We start from the raw sequence: 24,370 nt of genomic DNA on the forward strand, positions 1-24,370 counted from the left end.
AGCGGCAGAGGGGTATATTGGTATTTAAAGTGGCGCTCCACCGAAATACAAGCAGTACTGGTCCATTTAGCAGATAGGCAGGCCTCTGTGCAGTGGTGGGTTCCACAAGTAGGCAGGAGAGCCGTGATGCGATGCGGACAGTGAGATAAGAGAGTAAACCAGGAGGCCAGAAGTATTCTGATTGTGCAAGTTACAGTAATGGTGGAACCCCCTGAGTGGGCTACTGATCTTTTGTGAACTTTTCTATTCTTCTAAATAAAAGTGGGCTACCGTGCCCTTAAAAATACAGTTTTGGACTGGCACACTCATTGAAAATGCACCTACAGCTTGAGTCTGATCACCTCACTCTTACACCCTTTATAGAGCAGTCCCCCTTTACATCACATCACAGTGCCCCCTTTACAGAGCAGTCCCCTTTTTAGATCACAGTGCCCATTTACAGAGCAGTCCCCTTTACATCACAGTACGCCTTTATAGAGCAGTCCCCTTTTAGATTACAGTTGCCCCTTTACAGAGCAGTCTCCTTTTTAGATCACAGTGCCCCTTTACAGAGTAGTCCCCTTTAAATCACAGTGCTCCTTTATAGAGCAGTCCCCTTTTAGATTACGGTTCCCCTTTACAAAGCAGTCCCCCTTACATCACAGTGCCCCTTTACAGTGCAGTCCCCTTTTAGATTACAGTGCAGTCCCTGTTACATCACAGTGCCCCCTTTACAGTGCAGTCTCTGTTACATCACGGTGCCCCTTTACAGAGCAGTTCCCTTTTTGATCATAGTGTCTCTTTATAGAGTAATTCCCTTTTACATCACAGTGCCCCCTTTACAGAGCAGTCCCCTTTTTAGATCACAGTGCCCCTTTACAAAGCAGTCCCCTTTTAGATTACAGTTCACCTTTACAATGCAGTCTCCCTTTAGATCACAGTGCCCCCTTTATAGTGCAGTCCCCTTTTAGATCACAGTGTCCCTTTACAGAGCAGTCCCCTTTAAATCACAGTGCTCCTTTATAGAGCAGTCCCCTTTTAGATTACGGTTCCCCTTTACATCAGAGTGCCCCTTTACAGTGCAGTGCCCTTTTAGATTACAGTGCCCCCTTTACAGTGCAGTCCCTGTTACATCACAGTGCCCCCTTTACAGTGCAGTCTCTGTTACATCACGGTGCCCCTTTACAGAGCAGTTCCCTTTTTGATCATAGTGTCTCTTTATAGAGTAATTCCCTTTTACATCACAGTGCCCCCTTTACAGAGCAGTCCCCTTTACAGAGCAGTCCCCTTTTTAGATCACAGTGCCCCTTTACAAAGCAGTCCCCTTTTAGATTACAGTTCACCTTTACAATGCAGTCTCCCTTTAGATCACAGTGCCCCCTTTATAGTGCAGTCCCCTTTTAGATCACAGTGTCCCTTTACAGAGCAGTCCCCTTTAAATCACAGTGCTCCTTTATAGAGCAGTCCCCTTTACATCAGAGTGCCCCTTTACAGTGCAGTGCCCTTTTAGATTACAGTGCCCCCTTTACAGTGCAGTCCCTGTTACATCACAGTGCCCCCTTTACAGTGCAGTCTCTGTTACATCACGGTGCCCCTTTACAGAGCAGTTCCCTTTTTGATCATAGTGTCTCTTTATAGAGTAATTCCCTTTTACATCACAGTGCCCCATTTACAAAGCAGTCCCCTTTTAGATTGCAGTTCACCTTTACAGTGCAGTCTCCCTTTAGATCAGTGTCCCCTTTATAGTGCAGTCCCCTTTTATATCACAGTTCCCCTTTACAGAGCAGTCCCCTTTTAGATCATAGTGCCCCTTTACAGAGCAGCCCCCTTTTTTACCACAGTGCCCCCTTTACAGTGCATTTCACGTTACATCCCACTGCCGCTTTACAGAGCAATCCTCTTTTAGATCACAGTGCCCCTTTACAGTGCAGTCCCCTTTACATCAAAGTGCCCTTTTACAGAGCAGTCCCATTACATTAATGTAACGGGAACTGCACTGTAATGGGGCACTGTAATGAAAAGGGGGGCTGTGATGTGAAGGGGGACTGAGGACACTGATATAAAGGGGGGCTGTGATGTGAAGGGGGACTGAGGACACTGATATAAAGGGGGGTTGTGATGTGAAGGGGGACTGAGGACACTGATATAAAAGGGGGACTGTGATGTGAAGGGGGACTGAGGAAACTGATATAAAGGGGGGCTGTGATGTGAAGGGGGACTGAGGACACTGATATAAAGGGGGGTTGTGATGTGAAGGGGGACTGAGGACACTGATATAAAGGGGACTGTGATGTGAAGGGGGACTGAGGACACTGATATAAAGGGGGGCTGTGATGTGAAGGGGGACTGAGGACACTGATATAAAGGGGGCTGTGATGTGAAGGGGGATTGAGGACACTGATATAAAGGGGGGCTGTGATGTGAAGGGGGACTGAGGAGTGAGGACACTGATATAAAGGGGGGCCGTGATGTGAAGGGGGACTGAGGACACTCATATAAAGGGGGGCTGTGCTGGGGAGGGGGACTGAGGACACTGATATAAAGGGGGGCTGTGATGTGAAGGGGTCTGAGGAGTGAGGACACTGATATAAAGGGGGGCTGTGATGTGAAGGGGGACTGAGGACACTGATATAAAGGGGGGCTGTGATGTGAAGGGGGACTGAGGACACTGATATAAAGGGGGGCTGTGATTTGAAGGGGGACTGAGGACACTGATATAAAGGGGGGCTGTGATGTGAAGGGGGACTGAGGACTGGGGACTGAGGGGGCTGTGATTTGAAGGGGGACTGAGGACACTGATATAAAGGGGGGCTGTGATGTGAAGGGGGACTGTGGTGTGAAAGGATGCTGAGGACAGACTCCGTGAAAATTGGCTGCCAAAATGGTTGGGGACCGCTGCTCTACAGGGTGGACTGTTCCTTCCGCTGTACACATCCATTCCTAGGACTGTGTAGGCCCCTTGCGTTTGAAAGAAATCAGTTCACTTCAATGGCAGCCCCATCAACTGTGTAAACTCACTTTGCCACAGCCTGGGTAGAAAAGTCTGCCCCGTGTCAGAGTGATCCAGAGCATGTACTGCTCAGTCAGATCTGCTGCAATCAGTAAAGCTCATTCTCCCTGTTGATTGCAGCTCTCGGGTTCTGACTGACTCACGGGGGGCATGGCAGACCTCTGCAGAGAGACCACTGCTTCCACACACACAGAAAGGTCTCTACGGCTGCTGGCAGGAGACAGGTTTTTCTTTTGACAGAGAAATGGGAGAGAGAAGCACACCCCTCCCCTGCAAGTGAATGCAGCCGTGCCTAATATACAAGTTTGCGGTGCTGTTGGGATTCCCCACCCCCCAAAAAAAACAGATGTACAAGAGGCGTTATATCAGCGTGGAACCACCTTGTTCCTAGATCGCTTTTCAGAGCGGTCGTAGGGACTGTCGTCAGTGTGAAAGAGGCCTCACTATAACCAGAAGTGTGAGTAAACCAGGGAAGGGTGACAACTTCTGGCAATTAAATTCTATTAAAGACATTTCTCCTCACTTCCTGTCAGGGTCAGAAGAGAATCTCGCCTTGGTGTCCTGGTGACAACATCCCCCCATTTTATGTCCTGGTGTCACAAGGACAGGAAATGAGGGGAAACCTCCTTAATGGGTCACAGACAGAAATGCTGCTGCTCCACTCTTCCAAAAACAGAAAATTGGTAGGCTGTAGGATGTTAGGACTAGAGCTGGGAGTAATCACATTCCTTCCACATCATTGGGGTCACTAAGCGGCACAGGAAGGGCACATTACCTTACAGCTACCAGAGGAGCAACATGGCCGCCCGTTTCCTGTTTACATGGCAGAGCATGGTGGAGGAATTGTGTGACTCAGATGATAATAATGATGTCTGCAGTACTGGAAGTGTCCTATGGACACACAGCTCTGTGTATGGAGAAACATACCAGAGACTTTATATATAGAGACCTGTGTATATACACTGCATACAGCATATATATAGGTCATTTCTATATCTATCTATCTATCTATATATATATATATATATATATATATATTATAATGTGTACAGTATAGTAGTATATGCAATATAGTAGTATTATATATAGTATAACATTATTTACAGTATATATTGTAAAGTATGGTATTATTATATACAGTACCTGTTTATAGTTTACAGTATAGTACTATATACAGTATGGTAGTAATATATACAGTATATAGTGTACAGTAAAGTAGTATTATATGCAATATAGTATTACATAGAGTATATAGTATACAGTAAGTATAGTAGTATATACAGTATATAGCATAGAGTATTATATACAGTATATAGTGTAAAGTATAGTAGTAATATATACAGTATATAGTGTACTGTATAGTAGTATATACAGTAAGTATTGTAGTAATATATACTGTATAGTAATATTATATACAGTATATAGTGTACCATAAAGTAGTATATACAGTATAGTAGTAATATATACAGTATAGTATTATATACAGGAAATTGTGTAAAGTATAGTAGTATATACAGTAGAGTAGTATATATTCAGTATATAGTGTACAGAATAGTAGTATTATATACAATATAGTGTTATATAGAGTATATAACATACAGTATAGTCTTATTATTATACATAGAGTTAAGTATAGTAGTATTATGTACAGTATAGTATACAGTACAGTATATAGTGGTATTATATATTCAGTATAGTAGTATTGTGTACAGTAATATATATACAATGCATAGTATACAGTACAGTATATAGTAGTATTATGTATAGTAGTATTGTATATAGAGTACATATGGATATTGTATAGTAGTATTGTATATAGAGTACATATGGATATTGTATAGTAGTATTGTATATAGAGTATATGGTATATATTGTATATAAAGTATATAGTATATATAGAGTATATTGTATATATAGAGTATATTGTATATGGTGTATATTGTACATAGTGTATATTGTATATTATATATATTGTATATAGAGTATATGGTGTGTAGCGCCCTGCTCCTGATGGGCAGACGCTATTATTTTTTTTCAAATTTAATTGTCTGAAGCTGTAGTTTGGCTCAGACTAATTTCTCTAAAAGTTCTGGTTTCTGACCCAGTCCAGCTGGGTTGCACTGATTCCCACTTGACCGTAGGTGTCGCTGTCACCATTATCGGCCGATATTTGCCGGTTTTTAAATAATCGGCATCGGCAGATTGTGCTGATAAAAAGCCGATTTAGAACTACAGCGGGACTTTGAAATGACTTCTGTAATAGAAGTCAGTGTAAGTTGCCTGAGTCATCATAGAAACGTCTTCCTCCTCTCTGGGCAGGCTGCCAAGAAAAGAACAGAAAGATACAATGTTTACACTTGAATGAATGAAGTCATCTCAGTGTGTAGAAGTTCTCAGTTTAACCATTTAAAGACTAAATCTTTTCTGACACTTGTTGCTTACAAGTAAAAATCCTGTATTTTCTGCCAGAAAATCACTTAGACCCCCCCAAAAATTATATACCGTATATTTTTTTAGCAGAGATCCTAGGGAATAAAATAGCGGTTGTTGTAATATTTTATGTCGCACGGCATTTGCACAGAGGTCTTTCAAATGCATTTTTTTGGGAAAAAAATACACTATTTAAAAAATAAAATAAAAACAGTAAAGTTAGCCCATTTTTTTTTTTCGTCCAAAAGTTTTGACTACCTGTTTTTATTTAATATATAGTTTTTTTTTTTTTTTAATCTAAATCATACATACAAGTAAACTGATTGGAGGTTTGTTTTGTTTAATAAATGTTTAAATGTAAGAAATTTTCTGTATCACTTATGAAGACTGCTTTCACACTGGAGCGGGGCAGGCGTTGATGGTAAAACGCAAGTTTTAGCGGCTCTTTACCATCATTTTAGCGGTGCTATTTGGCTGCTAGTGGGGCACATATAACCCAGCTAGCGGCCAAGGAAGAGGTTAAATGCGCCCATGAAGCACTGCTGCCAAATCGCATTGCATGCGCTTCGGCAGTGGTGCCCATTCATATCAATGGGCAGGAGTGGTGGAGGAGCGGTATACACCACTCCAAACGTGCTGCTTGCAGGACTTTTTTTTAAGATCCTGCCAGCGCATCGCCTCAGTGTGAAAGCACTCTGTCTTTCACACAGACTGCAGGGGAGCCATTTTGCAGGCACTTTACAGGCGCTATTTTTAGCCCAAAAGCGCCTGAAAAACGCCCCAGTGGGAAAGGTGTGTTAGATCAAGGGGGATTAAAAAAACAAAAAATAATAAATAAAAAAGGAAAAAAATAAATAAATAAAATAAAATCGGCCTAACATATCGGCCCAAAAAAATCGGCATCATATATCGGCTATCGGCCGCCATGATTTCTAAATATCTGCATCGGCATCGGCCAGAGAAAAACCCATATCGGTCGACCTCTAGTCACCATCAATAGGTGTGGAACATCAGTAGGCTGGATGCATTGAATGCCACCTCTAACTCGGAAATAGTTCAGTGGATGTGGTTTCTCTGCTGTGCATTCTGGGAGAGGGTATTTAAGGTACCGACACCATTTTTTTTGGGTCTGTTTCCTGGGTCCCTGTCTTGGGGTCCGCTGTCCCGACCTCATGGCCCTCCTGGCCTAGGGCCTGTGTCGCATGGTCTTGCGACTCGGGGCCAGCTGGCCCGAGGCTTTGCAACTGAGAGTGTAGGCCCAGGAATGTCTTGGGGCCTGCTGATCCAGGGGTGGTCCTGTGCTCTCTCGTCTGCGGGGAGAAGCCAAGAAAACTGGAGGATCCAGGGAAGGACTTCTCAAGTGGAGGACCGAGCGCAAGGCTGGTGCCTCTGGAGGAGGCTGGAAACTCAGTTGGAGGACGCAACCCGGATCAATATCCTTACAGTATCGCCGGGTTGGCTGAAAGAATCTGGTACTGTATGGTAGTTCTTCCTAAAACTATCAAAATCTCTAAGTTCGATTGACAAGTCTGCGGCAGAGACTTTGTTGAGCATCTCATTGGCTGCAAGGTCAAGTGAGAGAGGCTTATCCGGTGACTGCTGGATCCAGTCTGTGGAGCGGTTTGTCCTCTGGATCTGACCAATACCTCTAACCCGCAATTACCAGGTGCCTGAACTCCCCTTTATCCTCTAACCCTCTATTGAAGTGTCTTTTGTCTTTCTTTGGTGTTATCCCCAAATAAATCTTCAAAAAGGACTAAGTGGTGGATTTATCATCATTTGGGCTACTTTCCAACAGGACCCCCTAAGATGAAGAGGCGAGCAGGTGAGGTAACGGTAAGCCAGAATAAAACCAGCAGCTCCTTCGGGGGTTAGTGCTACATATATATAGAGTATATTGTATATAGTGTATATAGAGTACATAGTGTATATTGTATATAGAGTATATAGTATATATTGTATGTAGCACTGACCCCCAAAGGAGCGGCTTAAATTTTCTGGGCTTACCGATTACCTCCTCCAGCTCGTAACTCGTCGTACTTGTTTAGGGGTTCCCAGGGTTGATGGCCCAGTTACTGCAGAGACCACACTTGGGTTCCTTTTTTGGGGTTTTTATTTGCATAAAACGGTTAAACAGAACTCTCTCAGTTGGGAATAGAGGGTATAAGGATGAAGTATAGCTCAGGTACTTTGGAACTGCTGACTTCAATAAAAGTCTCTCTGTACATAATCCAGGGAATAGCCACTTGCAACTGGATTCTTAACTGTCGAATAGATACTTGTTTATGGATACTAGCAGCCAACAAGTAATTTTAACTTAGCAAAGTCTCTGCCACAGACTTGGTTGAAAACTTAGTTGCAAACGGAAGGATAGACGTAGAACTTTCTTACTGTACCAGAATCTTGCGATACCGTAGGAAATGCAGATTCAATTAGTGTCCTTAACAGCTCAACTTCCAGGCTCTTACTGAGCAGCCAGCCTCGTGCATGGCTCTCTTACTGAAGAGTCCTCCCTTGGTTGCTTGTTGAGTTGCTGGGCCTCTCCAAACCCGAGACGGCACCGGAACACCTTAGAATCCTCCTTACAGTTACTGTGCCTCGAACTAGCCAGTCCCGAGGCTCGGAAATGGATGGATCCGCACCCCAGGCCATGAGGGCCTCTGGGGGCTGGTCAGGAGGACCAGGCCCATGGAGTCAGAAACAACTTCTGGACCGGAACCATGTGACTTCAGCATCTTAAGTACCCAGCGGAACCAACGCGCTTACTGATTGGCTCCGAGAGAGAGATTGCTACCCAATGCATCCAACCAGGCAGAACCTTGATACAGCCCAACCAAACTGATGCCAAAGCATAATTTCACACAATTAACCCCAAAACTCAACTACAGTTTTTGGCAAAAACTAAATTTACATACATAGCGGGTACTCTTTAGGAGTACCGGCGCTACTTGTATATGGTGTATATTATATATAGCGTACATAGAATATATTGTATATAGAGTATGTAGCGCCAGTACTCCTGAAGAGTGCACGCTATGTTTGTAAATTTTGTTTTTTCCCAAGACTATAGTTGAGTCTTGGGGTTAATTGCACTAAATTGTGGTTTTGGCATCAGTTTGACTGGGCGGTACTATGTTCTGCCTGGTCATAGGCGTAGGTAGCACCTTTGACAGGCATTGGAACGCAGTTTGGTTGGACGCATTGGGTAACAATCGCTCTCTCTGAGCCTATCAGTGAGTGCGTTGTCTCGCTGTGTATTCCGGGAGAGGGTACTTAACCTCTTGAGATCCACGCTATAGCCGAATGACGGCTACAGCGCGGACCTGCTTTGCCGGGACGAAGTCTATTGACGTCGTCCCATGCACGAGCGGCCTGCGCGCCCCCTGAGGTCTATAGGACTCGCCTAATCATAGATCGGAGCAAGGGGTCGACCCCTTACCACGTGATCAGCTGTCAGCCAATGACAGCTGATCATGTGACACAACAGAGCCGGTAATCGGCTATTTTTCCTCCTTGCGCTGACAGCGTGAGGAGAAAAAAAAAAGCCGATCACCGGTGGCCACGAGAGGGACTTCAGTCCCGATCACGGCCAGCTCATCAGTGCCCACCTGCCCCCTGCCAGTGCCACCTAAATATGAAAAAAGTGCCACCCATCAGTGCCCACAGTGCCACCTATCAGTGCCCACAATCTGCCTCAACAACAGTGCTGCACCTCAGTGCCACATATCCATGCCCATCAGTGTCATCTACCAGTGCCCATCAGTGCCCATAAGTCCCATCTATCAGTGGTACCTATCAGTGCCCATTAGTGCCACCCATCAGTGCCATCTTATCTGTGCCCATCTTTGCCCATCAGTGCCGCCTTATCTGTGCCCATCAGTACTGCCTTATCTGTGCCTATCGGTGCTACCTTATCTGTGCCTATTAGTGCTGCCTTAACTGTGCCTATCAGTGCCCACCAGTGCCGCCTCATCAGCGCATTTCAATGAAGGAGAAAAATGACCTGTTTGCAAAATTTTATAACAAACTATTAAACATGATTTTTTTATTTTTATTTTGCATCTTTTTTTGTTTGTTTAGCAAAAAATAAAACTCCCAGATGTAATTAAAAACCACCAAAAGAAAGCTCTATTTGTGGGAAAAAAAATGATAAAAATTTCATTTGGGTACAGTGTTGTATGACCGCGCAATTGTCATTCAAAGTGCATCAGCGCTGAAAGCTGAAAATTGGTCTGGGCAGAAGGGGGGTTTAAGTGCCCGGTAAGCAAGTGGTTAAGGTGCTGAAGTCACCTGGTTCTGGTTCAGAAGTATGTTCTGACTCCATGGTCCTGGTCCTCCTGACCAGCCCCCAGAGGCCTTCATGGCCTGGAGTGCAGATCCATCCGTTTCAGAGGCTCGGAACTGGCTAGTCCGAGGCACAGTAACTGGAAGGAGGATTCTAAAGTGGTCCGGTGCTGTCTCAGGTTTTGGAGAGGCCCAGCAACTCAACATGCAACCAGGGGAGGACTCTTCGGAAGAGGGCCACGCACGAGGCTGGCTGCTCGGTAAGAACCTGGATGCTGAGCTGTATGGACACTAATTGAATCCACATTTCTTACGGTATTGCCGGACCAGCTGCAAGATACTGGTACTGTAAGAAAATTTCTAACTTTATCTTCCGGTTGTAACTAAGTTCCTGTGAGAGACTTTTGTGTTCATCTTAAGTTTTATCACCAAGTCTGTGGCAGAGACTTTGCTAAGCTAAAATCACTTGTTGGCTGCTAGATCCACAAACAAGGATTTATCCAACAGTAAAAGTATCCAGTTGCGAGTGGCTATTCCCTGGATCATCTAGAGAGAGACATTTATTAAACGTCAGCAGTTCCAAAGTACCTGAGCTTTTCTATTCATACCATCTATTCCCAACTGAGAGACTGAGTTTCTGTTCAACATTTCATGCAAATAAAAATTCCAACAAGGAATTGAAGTGTCGGTCTCTGCAGTTATTGGGCCATCAACCTTGGGAACCCCCTAGACAAGAACGACGAGCTACGAGGTGGGGAAGGTAAACGGTGAGCCCAAGAAAACCAGCCGCTCCTTCGGGGTCAGTGCTACAAGTATATAGTGTATATATAGAGTATATAGTGTATATGGTGTATATAGAGTATATTGTATATAGAGTATATGGTGTATATAGAGTATATTGTATATATAGAGTATATGGTGTATAGTGAATATAGTATATATAGAGTATATGGTGTATATTGTAGAGTATATAGTGTGTATAGAGTATATTGTATATTGTGTACTTAGAGTATATAGTGTATATAGTAAAGAGTATATTGTATAAAGTGTGTATAGAGTATATAGTGTATAGAGTATATGGTGTATAGTTAATATAGTATATATAGAGTATATGGTATATATTGTATATAGAGTATATGGTGTATATTGTATATAGAGTATATTGTATATGGTGTATATATTGTATATAGAGTATATGGTGTATATTGTATATAGTGTATATTATATATAGTGTACATAGAGTATATAGTGTATATTGTATAGAGTATATTGTATAAAGTGTGTATAGAGTGTATATTGTATATAGAGTATATGGTGTATATTGTATATAGAGTATATGGTGTATAGTGAATATGGTACATATAGAGTATATAGTGTATATTGTATATAGAGTACATGGTATATATTGTATATAGAGTATATGGTATATATTGTATATAGAGTATATAGTGTATATTGTGTATAGTGAATATAGTATATATAGAGTATATTGTATATATTGAGTATATATGGTGTATATTACCCAGCAGCACCCACAGCCATATAGACAGATACATATAGACACGTGACTTGATGTTGTTGGTTCCGCCCTTCTCCTCACAGACACGCCCCTTCCCTCTGCCGTGCCGTCCCCTCTCCCGCCTCTCTGGGCGGCGTCGTGATGTCAGCGCGTCGGTGACGTCACAAAAGGAACTGGCAGAGCGGCGTTTCGGGTCCAGCTGGGAGCCCGGAGAGAGTGAGCGTTACCCGTCCCGGTTACAGAGGCACCCGCACCGCGACCGGACCGAGGGAGACGTCTGAGGTCGGCGAGGCTTGGTTCCGGACCCATAGCAGCTTGCCAGAGAGGAGGCGGAATACGGGGCCCTCGCCACCCACCATCCGGGCCACTGAGGAGGTCACTCCACCCACAGGGCCCCACTGCGTCCCCAGCGAGGGGAGAGAGCCTGGGTAGGGGGGACCACCCTGGGCCGCAGCCTCTGCGTCCTTTGACTCATAGAGCCACCAACTGGTCCCAAGAGCTGACACTCACTCTACAAAGGAGCTGGAACTTGGTTGGCTGTTGTGGTCCCAAGAGCTAACACTCTGCTACGGCCAAGACTCACCTCTGCGGACTGTGGCTCGCTTATTGGGCCCTGTGTAAACCTGTACAAAGCCCAACGGGGGCCCACAAAGGCAGCTGGTCACAAGAGCTAGCACTCTGTTGTGACCAAGACAAAGATCTCGGTGTCTACAGACTGTGGTTAGTGTCCCTTTACGGTACGGGGCCTCACACAGGTTGCTGGTCCCAAGAGCTAGCACTCAGCAGCTGGGGGAGGGGAGTGACAAAGGAGATTCCCCCGTTGCTCACCACTGATAGGCTCTCTGAGCACCACTAATGCAAGTCCCACAGGTTGCTGGTCCTAAGAGCTGGCACTCTCCTGTGGCGGAGGCACAAGAACTTCACTTTATCTAGCCTGGGAGTCGGATCTGGTTTGTAGAGGAGACAAAGGACTTGGAGACCCTACAGCAATCTTGTCCCAAGAGCTGACACACTATAGACACACAAAGGATCAGACTTTTTGACTGGGCCCTAAACTCCCCCTTCCCCCCCCAACCCCCCCCCACCAGTCTACCCGTGGTAGGCCACCATGGCCCAGCAACAGATGACCAGCTCACAGAAGGCGCTTATGCTGGAGCTCAAGTCCCTACAGGAAGAGCCGGTGGAGGGTTTCCGCATCACGCTGGTGGACGAAAGTGACCTGTACAACTGGGAGGTGGCCATCTTTGGGCCCCCCAACACCCTCTACGAAGGAGGGTACTTCAAAGTGAGTATTGGGATGGAGGTCAGGTACAGTATGGGGCAGAAAGGGCAGAGTGTTTGCACACCCTGAATGTATTGTAATGTAATGTGCGATCTGTTGGGATGGGTTCATTAAAAGATAGGTGACCGGGGGTGTATATGTTGAAGGAAGCAGGAGGGGGTTCCTTTGAAGGTCTAGAAGGTGAGGGGCAGGGTGGGCAGTTGCCTAGAAGGTGAGGGGGGGGGGTTGCCTAGAAGGTGGGCAGTGGGGGGGGGGGTTGCCTAGGTGAGGTGCCGGGGGGTTGCCTAGGTGAGGTGCTGGGGGGTTGCCTAGAAGGTGAGGTGCCTTTGAGGGGGAGGTTGCCTAGAAGGTGAGGTGCCTGGGAGGGGGAGGTTGCCTAGAAGGTGAGGTGCCTGGGAGGGGGAGGTTGCCTAGAAGGTGAGGTGCCTGGGAGGGGGAGGTTGCCTAGAAGGTGAGGTGCCTGGGAGGGGGAGGTTGCCTAGAAGGTGAGGTGCCTGGGAGGGGGAGGTTGCCTAGAAGGTGAGGGGCCTGGGAGGGGGAGGTTGCCTAGAAGGTGAGGGGCCTGGGAGGGGGAGGTTGCCTAGAAGGTGAGGGGCCTGGGACGGGGAGGTTGCCTAGAAGGTGAGGGGCCTGGGACGGGGAGGTTGCCTAGAAGGTGAGGGGCCTGGGACGGGGAGGTTGCCTAGAAGGTGAGGGGCCTGGGACGGGGAGGTTGCCTAGAAGGTGAGGGGCCTGGGAGGGGGAGGTTGCCTAGAAGGTGAGGGGCCTGGGAGGGGGAGGTTGCCTAGAAGGTGAGGGGCCTGGGAGGGGGAGGTTGCCTAGAAGGTGAGGGGCCTGGGAGGGGGAGGTTGCCTAGAAGGTGAGGGGCCTGGGAGGGGGAGGTTGCCTAGAAGGTGAGGGGCCTGGGAGGGGGAGGTTGCCTAGAAGGTGAGGGGCCTGGGAGGGGGAGGTTGCCTAGAAGGTGAGGGGCCTGGGAGGGGGAGGTTGCCTAGAAGGTGAGGGGCCTGGGAGGGGGAGGTTGCCTAGAAGGTGAGGGGCCTGGGAGGGGGAGGTTGCCTAGATGGTGAGGGGCCTGGGAGGGGGAGGTTGCCTAGATGGTGAGGGGCCTGGGAGGGGGAGGTTGCCTAGATGGTGAGGGGCCTGGGAGGGGGAGGTTGCCTAGATGGTGAGGGGCCTGGGAGGGGGAGGTTGCCTAGATGGTGAGGGGCCTGGGAGGTTGCCTAGATGGTGAGGGGGAGGTTGCCTAGATGGTGAGGGGCCTGGGAGGGGGAGGTTGCCTAGAAGGTGAGGTGCCTGGGAGGGAGGTTGCCTAGATGGGGGGTGTTCCCTAGAAGTCGCAGGGCCAAGGATGGGGGGGGGTTCCCCTAGAAGGTGAGGGGCCGGGGATGGGTTCTTTAAAAGAGAGGTGGACTGTGGGGGTGTGCTTTTGAAGGAAGCAGGACTGAGGTTCCCTAGAATATGAAGGCCAGAGAGTGTTCTTTTGAAGGTGGGGGGGGGGTTCCTTAGAAGATGAGGGAATGGGGGGGGTCCCTAGAAGATGATGGGCTGGGGAGTTCCTTAGAAGATGGGGGAGGGACTGGTGGTATTTGAAGGCAGCAGGATGGGGTTCTTTAGAAGATGGACTGTGGGTTTCCGTAGATCGGGGGATTTCTCATTGATGTTGGGGGGGCTTTCTCAAACAATGGGTGGACCAGGGTGGCTCTTTAAAGCATTGGTAAGGTCCTCTAAGGAACTGCCATCACGTTTCAGTCTTACCCCCTTTTGGTGCTTTATGCTGCAGTCATATACTACCCAGCATGTCCAGTGTTGTCATCTTTGGTTCGGCTTTCCTATTCCAGGTCCTGTGCCACGCCACTATTTTTTTATTTTCCTGTCATGGGAGCTGGCCTATATCTTTCTGCTTCCTTCCCGAGGGACAGGGTCCCTCTAAGGATGGTGTGACAGGGTCAGGGCTCCCGTAAAGGCGGCAGGACAAGGGGGTGCTTTAAAGGTTGTGGGACTGGTATACCTTAAAGAGAACCTTCACTCTACCAATGTAAATTTCAGGGTTTTTTCATTTTTTTTTTTTGTGCTTTGTGGCTTTCATATACTACCAGGCATGTCCAGTGTTGTCCTCTTTTGCACTACTCTTCTACTCTAGGTCCCATGGTGGAATCTTTTGTTCTGTCACTGGGATCCAACTGTCTTTACGTGCCTCTGGTGACACGCTGGGAGGCCTCCCTTAAAGAGGAACTTCACTCTCCCAATGAAAACTTCAGTTCTTTGTTATGCTGCGTTAATGTACTTGCAAGCTTAGGGCATCTGGTGGTTTCCTGTCCTACTTCAGGTCCCATCCCATGCTGCCATCTTTTTATGTCTTGGGTGGTCGGCTGTCTTTCTGTTCCCTCCCACTCTGTTTAGTGGAACCAGCTCTCACACATGCATAGATGGAACTGACACTGTGTTGGTTTATATTTTTGTGAATGGAGGATAAAAAGTAATTGCTTGGATAACAATGTTGCCTATCCCAGAAGGCATTACTTTCCACCATTCATAGATCTGTACACATGGCGCCAGAGCCTGGTCTGCACATGTGAGATGTGGTGCTGCCCCTAGTTTAATGCCCTTTTTCTATACCTGGAACGGTTGCACACTGGCAGTGCATACACTTGAATGCATCCTAACTTTGTACACTCTCAAAGTTAAACAAATAGAAACCGTGTGTCGAGTTCAAACGATGTAATTCACCATCGAGCAAAATGGACACTAGACCGCATGCTAAAACTGAACATTCCAGTGTGAATGGGCTCTAATGTTTAATGGCAGTGCAACATGGAATGTCTGTGGACGTCTAAGATCTCCCTTATGATCTCTATAGCTGTGAGGTTTCCTGTATATGTAGGGCTGTATGGGTGTACCCTCCCTAGGTGTTTGTCCCTTGCTTCCTTTATATCTAAACCTAGAATGAAACAACTCCACCTTATCGTGACTTGTAATTAGCCTAGTATTGTGTTCCTCTGCTTTCAGAGGCATTCTTTGCATTAAAAGACTTTGAAAATTACACTCGCATAACTTCCTGTAACAGGGTGGCAACACTGTATGTAGTGGAGTGATCACCTGTAGCGGTAGGGTGGCAATGCTGCATTTGGCGGAGTGATCACATGTACTGGTAGGGTGGCAATGCTGCATGTAGTGGAGTGATCACCTGTACCGGTAGGGTGGCAATGCAGCATGTAGTGGAGTGGTCACCCGTATCGCTAGGGTGGCAACACTGCCTGGAGTGGTCACCCGTATCGCTAGGGTGGCAACGCTGCCTGGAGTGGTCACCCGTATCGCTAGGGTGGCAACGCTGCCTGGAGTGGTCACCCGTATCGCTAGGGTGGCAACGCTGCCTGGAGTGGTCACCCGTATCGCTAGGGTGGCAACGCTGCCTGGAGTGATCGCTTGTATCTGTGCGCTCCTGTAGCGGGCTACAAAATGATGGGCAGCCACACTGGATTATTCGTTCTCAGTTGCAGTAGGCACTCATCTTCCTAAGGATAATGGGACTTGTAGTCTTGAGTCGTACCTGAACATAAGTATGTACAGGCGTTGGAGTAAGTTAGAATAATGGACATGTCTGTATACACCGATATTTTTGAGGGCTTCAATATATTTAAAGCTCGCCTTTAGGAAATAATTATGAAAAAACTTCCCTTGCAGTGGTGCCCCCCACATTGCCAGGGTAAAATTCTTGTCTAGGGCACGTGAAATATGATTACTGTATTTCTTGCTCTGGCAGGCTCCCTTCATCTGAGACTAGGCTCTTCTACAAGATGCTGTGGTCACACGATGACATCATCGCATACAATGTAGGACCAATAGCCCTGTGTATCACAAGGTTGGCAAGGGCCTTCCATAAGACTGAGCAGAGGAATGCCTGCCAGAGCAAGGGAAATCAAAATCATTAGAATCACCCAACAACTAACCAATAAGGGTAATCCGTCCTCTAAATGCTTCTAAAAGTTCTTGATTATCTCCGATCGTGCTTGCCACTATCCCTCACATTATCCACCAACAGAGTTCCTGCAAATATTCCAGTGCTGGGGAGATCCAGACTTATGGATGTTGCAGGACTGCAGCTGAAGGCAAGTACTATGTAGTATTTTCTTCCCTAGAAGGAAAAAAGTTGGTGGGAGAAGAGCCTGGTTAGACTGGTGGTTAGTGGTAGTTAATGGAAGAAGGTCCTTTTTACACCTATGGTCATTAGGAGAGATCATCGGAGAAGGACCTAACCTTACTGGTGGTCATTAGGAGAGTCAATGGAAGAAGGGCCTTAGTACTCTGGTGGTCATTGGCAAAGTGAATGGAGAAGAGCCTCATTACTTTGATCAGAAAGTGCCCCGTTACAGATAACTAAAAAGTTAACTGGTGTAATCTGTTTCGTCTTTCTGAGAGTCAGAATCATCTCATTGCTCAACCTTTGGGGGTCCCCTAGAGCTGAACTGAACCCTGGTGGAGAAACTGCTCTAGGGGAAAAGCATGTTGCCGCTCTTATAATGGGGAACAAATCCCGTTGGTGAACACCATGGTTGTGTAGCATCTGTGGACCATCTTTCAGTTCCTTCAGACCTGGTTTGTGTGTTTTTAGAGATTTTTTTTTTTTTGGTTGTATTGCCAACCAAAAATTGCATGCTTCTCAGTCTGATGGTAGAACATGTGGCTCCAGCACAATGGAACCCATAGCTGTTCTGAGGCCCAACCAGGAAATGCTACCAGCTCATCCATGGGTTGGTAAGCAAAGACTTTAATTATAACCTGTGCTTTACAGACTTGATCCAGTAACTGTTTTCCTAGGTGGATACGATGGTGACACCACTGATAGAACTAGTTTCATGAGTTTTATATTTAAGCCTTTATGAAATAAATGAGGCCGACAGCCCTTTTTATCCTTGGATAATTAGGTGCTTGTTGGGTAGGGAACTTCTAGCAGCTGCTCTGCTTTTGTCTGCTATTGTGTTGGCTTGTTGTGTAGTAGTAGTTTGTACAGCTAAAATAAAGGCAAGCCGGACTATTAATCTGTATGTCCTGATGTGCTCAAGTAAGCAGAGGAAGTAAAAAATATCCTCTCAATGGTGTTTTTTTATCAACGTAGTCTTTTATCTGCTTGTTGTGGTTTCTTGTTCAGTGACATATAGGAATGTACATCCTTTTCTCTGTATGTGTAAATAGCTGGTTCCTCACGTATCACTTCTTAATCTAATTTCAGTGGCCCATTCTGCCAGGCAACCCTATTTATAGTGGAGAAAAGTCAATGTGTATATGTGTATGTGTATTTTTTTGAAGGCCTAATGCAAAACCCGTAGTGTGGGGCAGATGGAGGGGGGAGTATTGTAACTAGTAGTGTGTTTTTTATTTTAATTTTTTTTGTGAAAGATTGGAACCCCTGTCAGATTCTTACTTTTTTTACTTTTTTTTTTTTTTTTTTTCTAGATATCGTTTAGCATTATTTATTTTGCATTTATTAATTGCTTTGTTGTTCAGTGACCTGCCCTTTTTTTTAAACATTTGGTTTTCAAAAAATGTCAGACAGATGGCAGAACTGGTGTTACAGGATTACGGGCTGGGGAGACACATTTCTGTGCACATCGCTGACTTCCTGTTTAGTAATCCCAATGCGTAGGACAGCAGTGACTACTGAGTAAGGCGTGCACCCAACCCATTTTTGTTGGGAATGTTGTTAAGGCTTCCCTAAGATGGCATGTTTAAAAAAATAAAATAAATTCTAGCACCATTTTGAGGTTTAAAAGTTTAAAGCCAAAATAACTTTGACGTAAATGTTTTTTTTATTTATTTTTTTAACATTGCTTTTATTATATTTTTACACTTCTCTCTTCTCTGTATTTGTAGAGACTCTCCCTAGCAGTTTCTTGTATGTCAAACAAGTTGTTTGCATCTCTGGTGAGTGGCTGCTGCAATGACTGGATAGACCACATGGTATAAGCAGACTGGAACATAGACTTGCACAGAGGAGAAACTCTGCATTACAATCACGATTACTCTCCTTGTTGGTATTCTCCTTGTACTGCCTCCTAAAGCTGGCCATAGTTGGTTCAAATCTCGGCCAGTTCCGCAGGGACCAGCCTAGATTCAAACCATCTACAGGCAGGCTGCGTGTACTCAGGTACAACCAGTGTGTCGGGTTTCTGGCGTTCGATTAATGCAAGCATCTATAGCCGCTAACAACAATCTCTGTGCTCTCCCGGCAGGGACGGCTCCCCGCGCCCTCCCCACAGGGAGAACACAATAGCTCCATGGCCTGCTGTCCAGCAAGAATATCCTCCGGGGGAGACAGATTTCAAGAAATTGAAATGGTGACCATGAGTGCTGAGACCATCAATGAAGGACTTCTGAAAAAAAATAAGATATACATATATAGATATAGTATGACATGTGCAAGGTGTCCTGTGCTTGGTAAAGAAAGGGGATTGAAGTACTAGAAAGTATTGGTGGTATCCAAGGTGTGAAAAGTGATGAGGATGCAAAACGCATCACCAAGAAAGGTTGAATAAAGTAATCTAACAGTGCAGTGGAAACTAGGAGGTGAATTCTAATTGCCAGTTAGGCAGTGATCAGTTCATAAGGTCCAGGGATCCAAGGTGATTCATGTAGGGCAGTGGTCATCAGCCCTGTCCTCAGGGCCCAGTAACAGGCCAGGTTTGCAAGATAACTGAAATACATCACAGGTGATATAATTTGCTGCTCAGCGATTGCAGTATTCTAGTCTGCATCTCACCAAGGTAATACATAAAACCTGGGCTGTTAGAGGGCCCTGAGGACAGGGTTGATGACCACTGATGTAGGGAACCGAAGTGAGCAAAGACGCACCAGCATGAATCTGACGTCCCTGGGTGAACCCTATAAGGGCAGGGCCATCACGTGTCCACCAACGTCACATGGGTGTGCACTTCCGGAGGGAGGTGTCCTTGGCTGGGCAGCATCGGTGCCATTACACTCCTCCATATAGCCACCAGATGGTACTACTGTGAAAACGAGGGGTAGTGATGCTGCACCTGCGACACACAGGTGGTGACGTTGATGCATGGCACATGAACGTCCACCCACCCGAAGTAGAAGCGGAGGAAGAGAGTCCGCAGCATGAATTGCAGCTCCTTGGAGGGATGGGAGCCAGAGGGTTCCTAAACCAGATCACGTGACATGCCATATAGAGCAAGGGAGACTGTATATCTAATCAAGGGATGGGAGGCAACAGCCCCATTCTAAGGGTGTTGGCCCTAGAGAGGGAATTAAACAAACCAGTAATAGTAGTGTAATTACTAGATGTGTAGCTGTTATCGGACCTAGCTAGACCTAAACTACGTGCTTAAAGCTTCAGAATGGCAAAGATGGTTTTTAATACAAATTATGTGAGCGGACTGCAGTTCCTCTTTAAAGCTGGGTTATGCTCTCCTTGAAAACTCTTGTGCTGCTCCTTCCTCCATAATGGGAGCTTACAGGGAGTGATGATGCCAACCCCCCCCCCCCCCCCATCTGTCATGTGACAATGTTCAGGCCCAGTGATTGGTTACTAGACGCATTGCCTCATTGGGGATCATCGCATGCTCAGTAATGTGTTTTGCAGCAGTTGTAAAGGAAGGAGTGGAGGTAGGGAAATGCTGTCATTGTGAGTATATCTGGGTTGATGGGAATAAAATGGGTCAGTTATTCAAGTGAGATGTTGGAATTTTTTTTTTTTTGGTTTTCTTTTTAATCAAACCTAGTTACTGAACTCTGTCCTGGCAGACGTACAGGGGACCTTCAGCCTTCTACCGCAGCGGGGTCATTTTGTTCCTGCCGATGGCTTATTACTCTTATTGGAAAGTAAGCTTGTACCACTTGTAATTGTATATCTGTAGGCACAGCCATATAAATTCATGGACTGCCTACCGCAAATTTGTTACTAGCTATACTATGATCTGTTAATTAGATCATAGTACAGCTAGTAGTAAGTTGGTCACATTCAACTGGACTTGTTCTGGAATGCTGAAGACCTTTCATAGCTTCTTAAAGCAACGTCTTGAATGTCAAAGGTACCCAAACATTGATGTCCAGATACAGATGGTGGCACCGAAAGTCCAGTCACCATGGATTGTGTCAAGGTGGACGTTTGTCCAGGAACACTATGGGTGATATGAAAGTTGTTGGAGCCACCCTGTTCCATTTACGTAATTCCATCCTTGGTGTTGGGGGCTCTGCGTAGGTGTTAATTCTTCTAGCCACCGGGGTGATGGGTGCGAGTTGTCAGGTCCCCAGATGAGTTGTCGGGTAGAGATGTTAAAACCATGTTGTATGTGGAAGACTGGTGATAAAGTTGGAGTTCCCATTTGTTGTAGATGGCCTCGTTACACGCCTCTTGCAAACCAGTTGCCCTCTGTCCAAAAATGTTCACTCCACTGACCTCCAACGGTGTTTTTAAACCTTTTTTCTCAGTCAAGGCACCCTTTTAAAACTATGGACAGTTTTGAGGTGACCCCCCAAAGCTGATGGAGAAGGGGAGGGTCAAACAAGGATGCTATGCAGGAAACTGACATCCTCCTTATCAATTTATAATGTCATTAGTAGTTGGCCGCCTGAAGGTTGTAATGGTGGTCAATGAAAACATGTGGCTTTGTGTAACTAAAAGGCAAGTTTCAGCCACACACTGGCTTGATAAAATTTTCGGGTAATTTGTAGGCATTTTGCCAAGGCACCCGTGAGGAAACCTCAAGGTACCTGGTTGAAAAAGGCTGCTCTAAAATGTCCCTTTTCCACTTCGAAGGGTTGCCCTTTGGGCCATTTTGGGTACCCAAGTTGCCATTTTTCACAAGAGTTTGCATTTTTTTAGGCTCGATATAATGGGTGGTCTTATTTACTCAGCACAACCTCATCTTTTGTACTGACCGGGCCCCCCCCCATCTCACCTGGAGACCTGATCCTGGATCCGCCACTTACGGCGCCTAGAGACAGACTGGCATGAAGCCCAAAACGGCTTTGTTCCAGTCGCCTGAATGTAAACATGGAAGCGACGTCGGTACGCAACTTCCTGTTTACTCGGCTGCCAATGTCGCTGGATTTACAAAAACCATACAGCATTCAGAATCGCAGTTTTCGGCAATCTGAGTACTTTGCACTTCAAAGGGAGGGATTGGAGGTCTTTTAGACCCCGATCCCTCCATAAAGAGTACCTGTCGCCACCTATTACTGTCACAATGGATGTTTACGTTCCTTGTGACAGCAATTAAAGTGGTCTATTTTATTTTTATTTTTTTTTAAACAGTTTAATAATATAAAAACATTTTTAAAGCCCTCGCACAGCAAAGAAAATGCATACGGAAGTCGCGCCTGCGTATGTAAACGTTTTTCAAATCACACATGTGAGGTATTGCCGCGAACGTCAGAGCGAGAGCAATAATTCTAGCACTAGACCACCTCTGTAATTCTAACCTGGTAACAGTAAAAAAAAATTGAAAGCATCGCCTATGGAGATTTTTAGGTACCATAGTTTGTCGCCATTCCACGAGTGCGTGCAATTATAAAGCGTGACTTGTTTGGTAGCTATATACTTGGCGTAACATTGCCTTTCACATTATACAAAAAAATTGGCCTAACTAAGTTTTTTTTTTTTTTTTTTTTTTTTAATTCATGAAAGTGTCCCTTTTCCCAAAAAAGTTGCGTTTAAAACACCGCTGCACAAATACTGTGACATAAAATAATGCAACAATCGCCATTTTATTCTCTAGAGTCTCTGCTAAAGAAATGTGTGTGTGTGTGTGTGTGTGTGTTAAATTTTTGTATGTTTGTGGGTTCTAAGTAATTCTCTAGCAAAAAGATTATTTCTTTTCAGTACTAGTAATAGCTATGCGCACCGACCTTATAATTGTGGCAAATAATCTGACACTTTGTGGGAACCAGTGACACTAATAGTTATCGGTGCTAAAAATATGTACTGACACAGGCTGGGAAGGAGCTTAAACATCTTGGGGCGCTCAAAGGGTTAACTGTGCCTAGCCAGTTTTTATGTACTCTGTGGCCCTTTTACTAGGGGACATGATTGATTTTATTCCCTGCAGGAACACACTCGATTTCCCCCCCCCCCCGTTCCCCGTTAGAACAGACATCTGCCTTGTTTACATAGGCAGAGCTCAGTTTTGTGTGCATTACCGGCGATTGGCAGGTGCCAGGGAACATTCAGTGTCTGGCACCCGCAGACTGCCTTTTGCTGTGAAGTATCACAGCAAATGTGGACTGCCGGCGGTGCATGCACAGCCCCTGCTGGTGGAAGTGCAGAATCGTGTATATTTATGTGAAAGCTGCCAGATTGCAGTAAAACTGCTATGGGGCAGTTTTAAAGTGTTTAGATTACACCTGTATTTGGGGAAACCTGTGGGTGCCTATCGCTGACCTCCTTTATGGATATTGTATAGGATTTATATAATGCCAACAGTTTGCGCAGTGCTTTACAACATGAGGGCAGACATTACACTTGCAATACAAATCAATACAGGAGGGATCAGAGGGCCCTGCTTGTTTTAGAGTTTACAATCTAGAAGGGAGGATATGATGGCTTATTGGCTTTCTGGCTTCAGACTGCATCATGCACCTGGGGCTAGACTGCAGTTCAGGAAATTATTCTTAACCACGGACAAACCACAAAAATTGGCACCACGTCCCTAAAGTGGATAGATATAGGAATACTTGTGGGATTTTTAAGGTGCATGTACTAATAAATTGATCCGAGGAGGTATATTAAATAAAATATACATTTTTATTTAAACAGTTATTTAAAAAATTGTCTAAAAGTTCCACAAGTACATAAAGTAAAATCCTTATGGATGCAGCAGATTTGATACGTTCCCAACATTTCGTCTCTCTCTCTCTCAAAAAGTCCTGCAAGCAGCTTCTTTGCAGCGCTTTTGGAGCGTTGAATACACCGCTCCTAAAGCCCCCCTTCCCATTGAAATCAATGGGAAGCGCCTGTAAAACGCCTGAAAATCGATATTGGCAGCAGCGCTTTGTAGGTGCTTTTAACCCTTTATTTGGCCACTAGCAGGGGTTAAAAGTGCCCCAATAACTCTTAAACTAGCAGCGCTTTACCAGTATTTTTCGGGCGCTGACATTGTGAAAGGGCTCTTAAAGCACTTGGGCTTTCACATTGGTGTTGCAGATGTGGCTTCTTTCAAGCGCTTTACAGGCGCTTTTTTTAACGCTAAAGCGCCTGAAAAAACGCCCCAGTGTGAAAGGGGTTTAAGTGAGGAAGGGTTATAACCCGTCGGCTTTTTATTTATTTATTTATTTTTTTGGTGCTCCAAAAGCAGCTTGCAAAATGTAGTGCGTTTGTCTGAACCGGATCTCGTGTGTATAAACGCCCATGAGATCCGATTCCAGAGTGGCTAAAGAAAGTGCTTGCCCCTTTTCTATGCGGTGCGATTTGAGTCATCAAAAATGAATCGCATGTGACTTGCACAGGAATGCAGTGTGACGCCTGTGTGATTCACATGCAGCGCCCAGTGTCAACTCGGGCTCAATGTATTGAGTTCGTTCTTAAGGGAATTTCACAAGAGTCATGGATTCCAGGTAAAGATTTTGTTTTTCTCCCCTTCCCCCCACTCTGTGTGATGGCTGCTTCTCTCAAATTGCCCTGGGCCTGTGTGATGTCAGATGAAGTGGTGATGATGCAGAAGGGAGTTCCTCTGGTGTAAAGGGATATCTAATGTATATATATTTTTTGCCTTGAGAATCCTGGAATCTTCCTGTAAATGTCTCCCGTCCTGTGTGCAGTGTGTCCTCGCCTGTATGTGGATGGTATGGTTTGCTGTGTCGGGCCGCCCTGCGTTCTCCATGCTGGCTGTGTGCAGGGTGCTGTGAATGA

The 24,370-nt window shown here is 45.7% G+C and overlaps 1 protein-coding gene across 1 annotated transcript in view; it reads left to right on the forward strand.

The window, feature by feature from the left end:
- The first annotated feature begins 11,368 nt into the window (after window positions 1-11,368).
- The window catches only part of UBE2R2 (ubiquitin conjugating enzyme E2 R2), a 46,816-nt gene continuing 33,814 nt past the window's right edge, over window positions 11,369-24,370 (forward strand). Inside the window, exon 1 of the mRNA XM_077463121.1 lies at window positions 11,369-12,507. Within this exon, the coding sequence (XP_077319247.1) occupies window positions 12,331-12,507 (177 nt within the window). The 5' untranslated portion in view covers window positions 11,369-12,330. The remainder of the gene's footprint in view (window positions 12,508-24,370) is intronic.

Source organism: Lithobates pipiens, unplaced genomic scaffold (assembly GCF_037356315.1).
Source record: "Lithobates pipiens isolate NorthernLeopardFrog02 unplaced genomic scaffold, aLitPip1_a1.2 Scaffold_3, whole genome shotgun sequence".
NCBI lineage: Eukaryota > Metazoa > Chordata > Amphibia > Anura > Ranidae > Lithobates > Lithobates pipiens.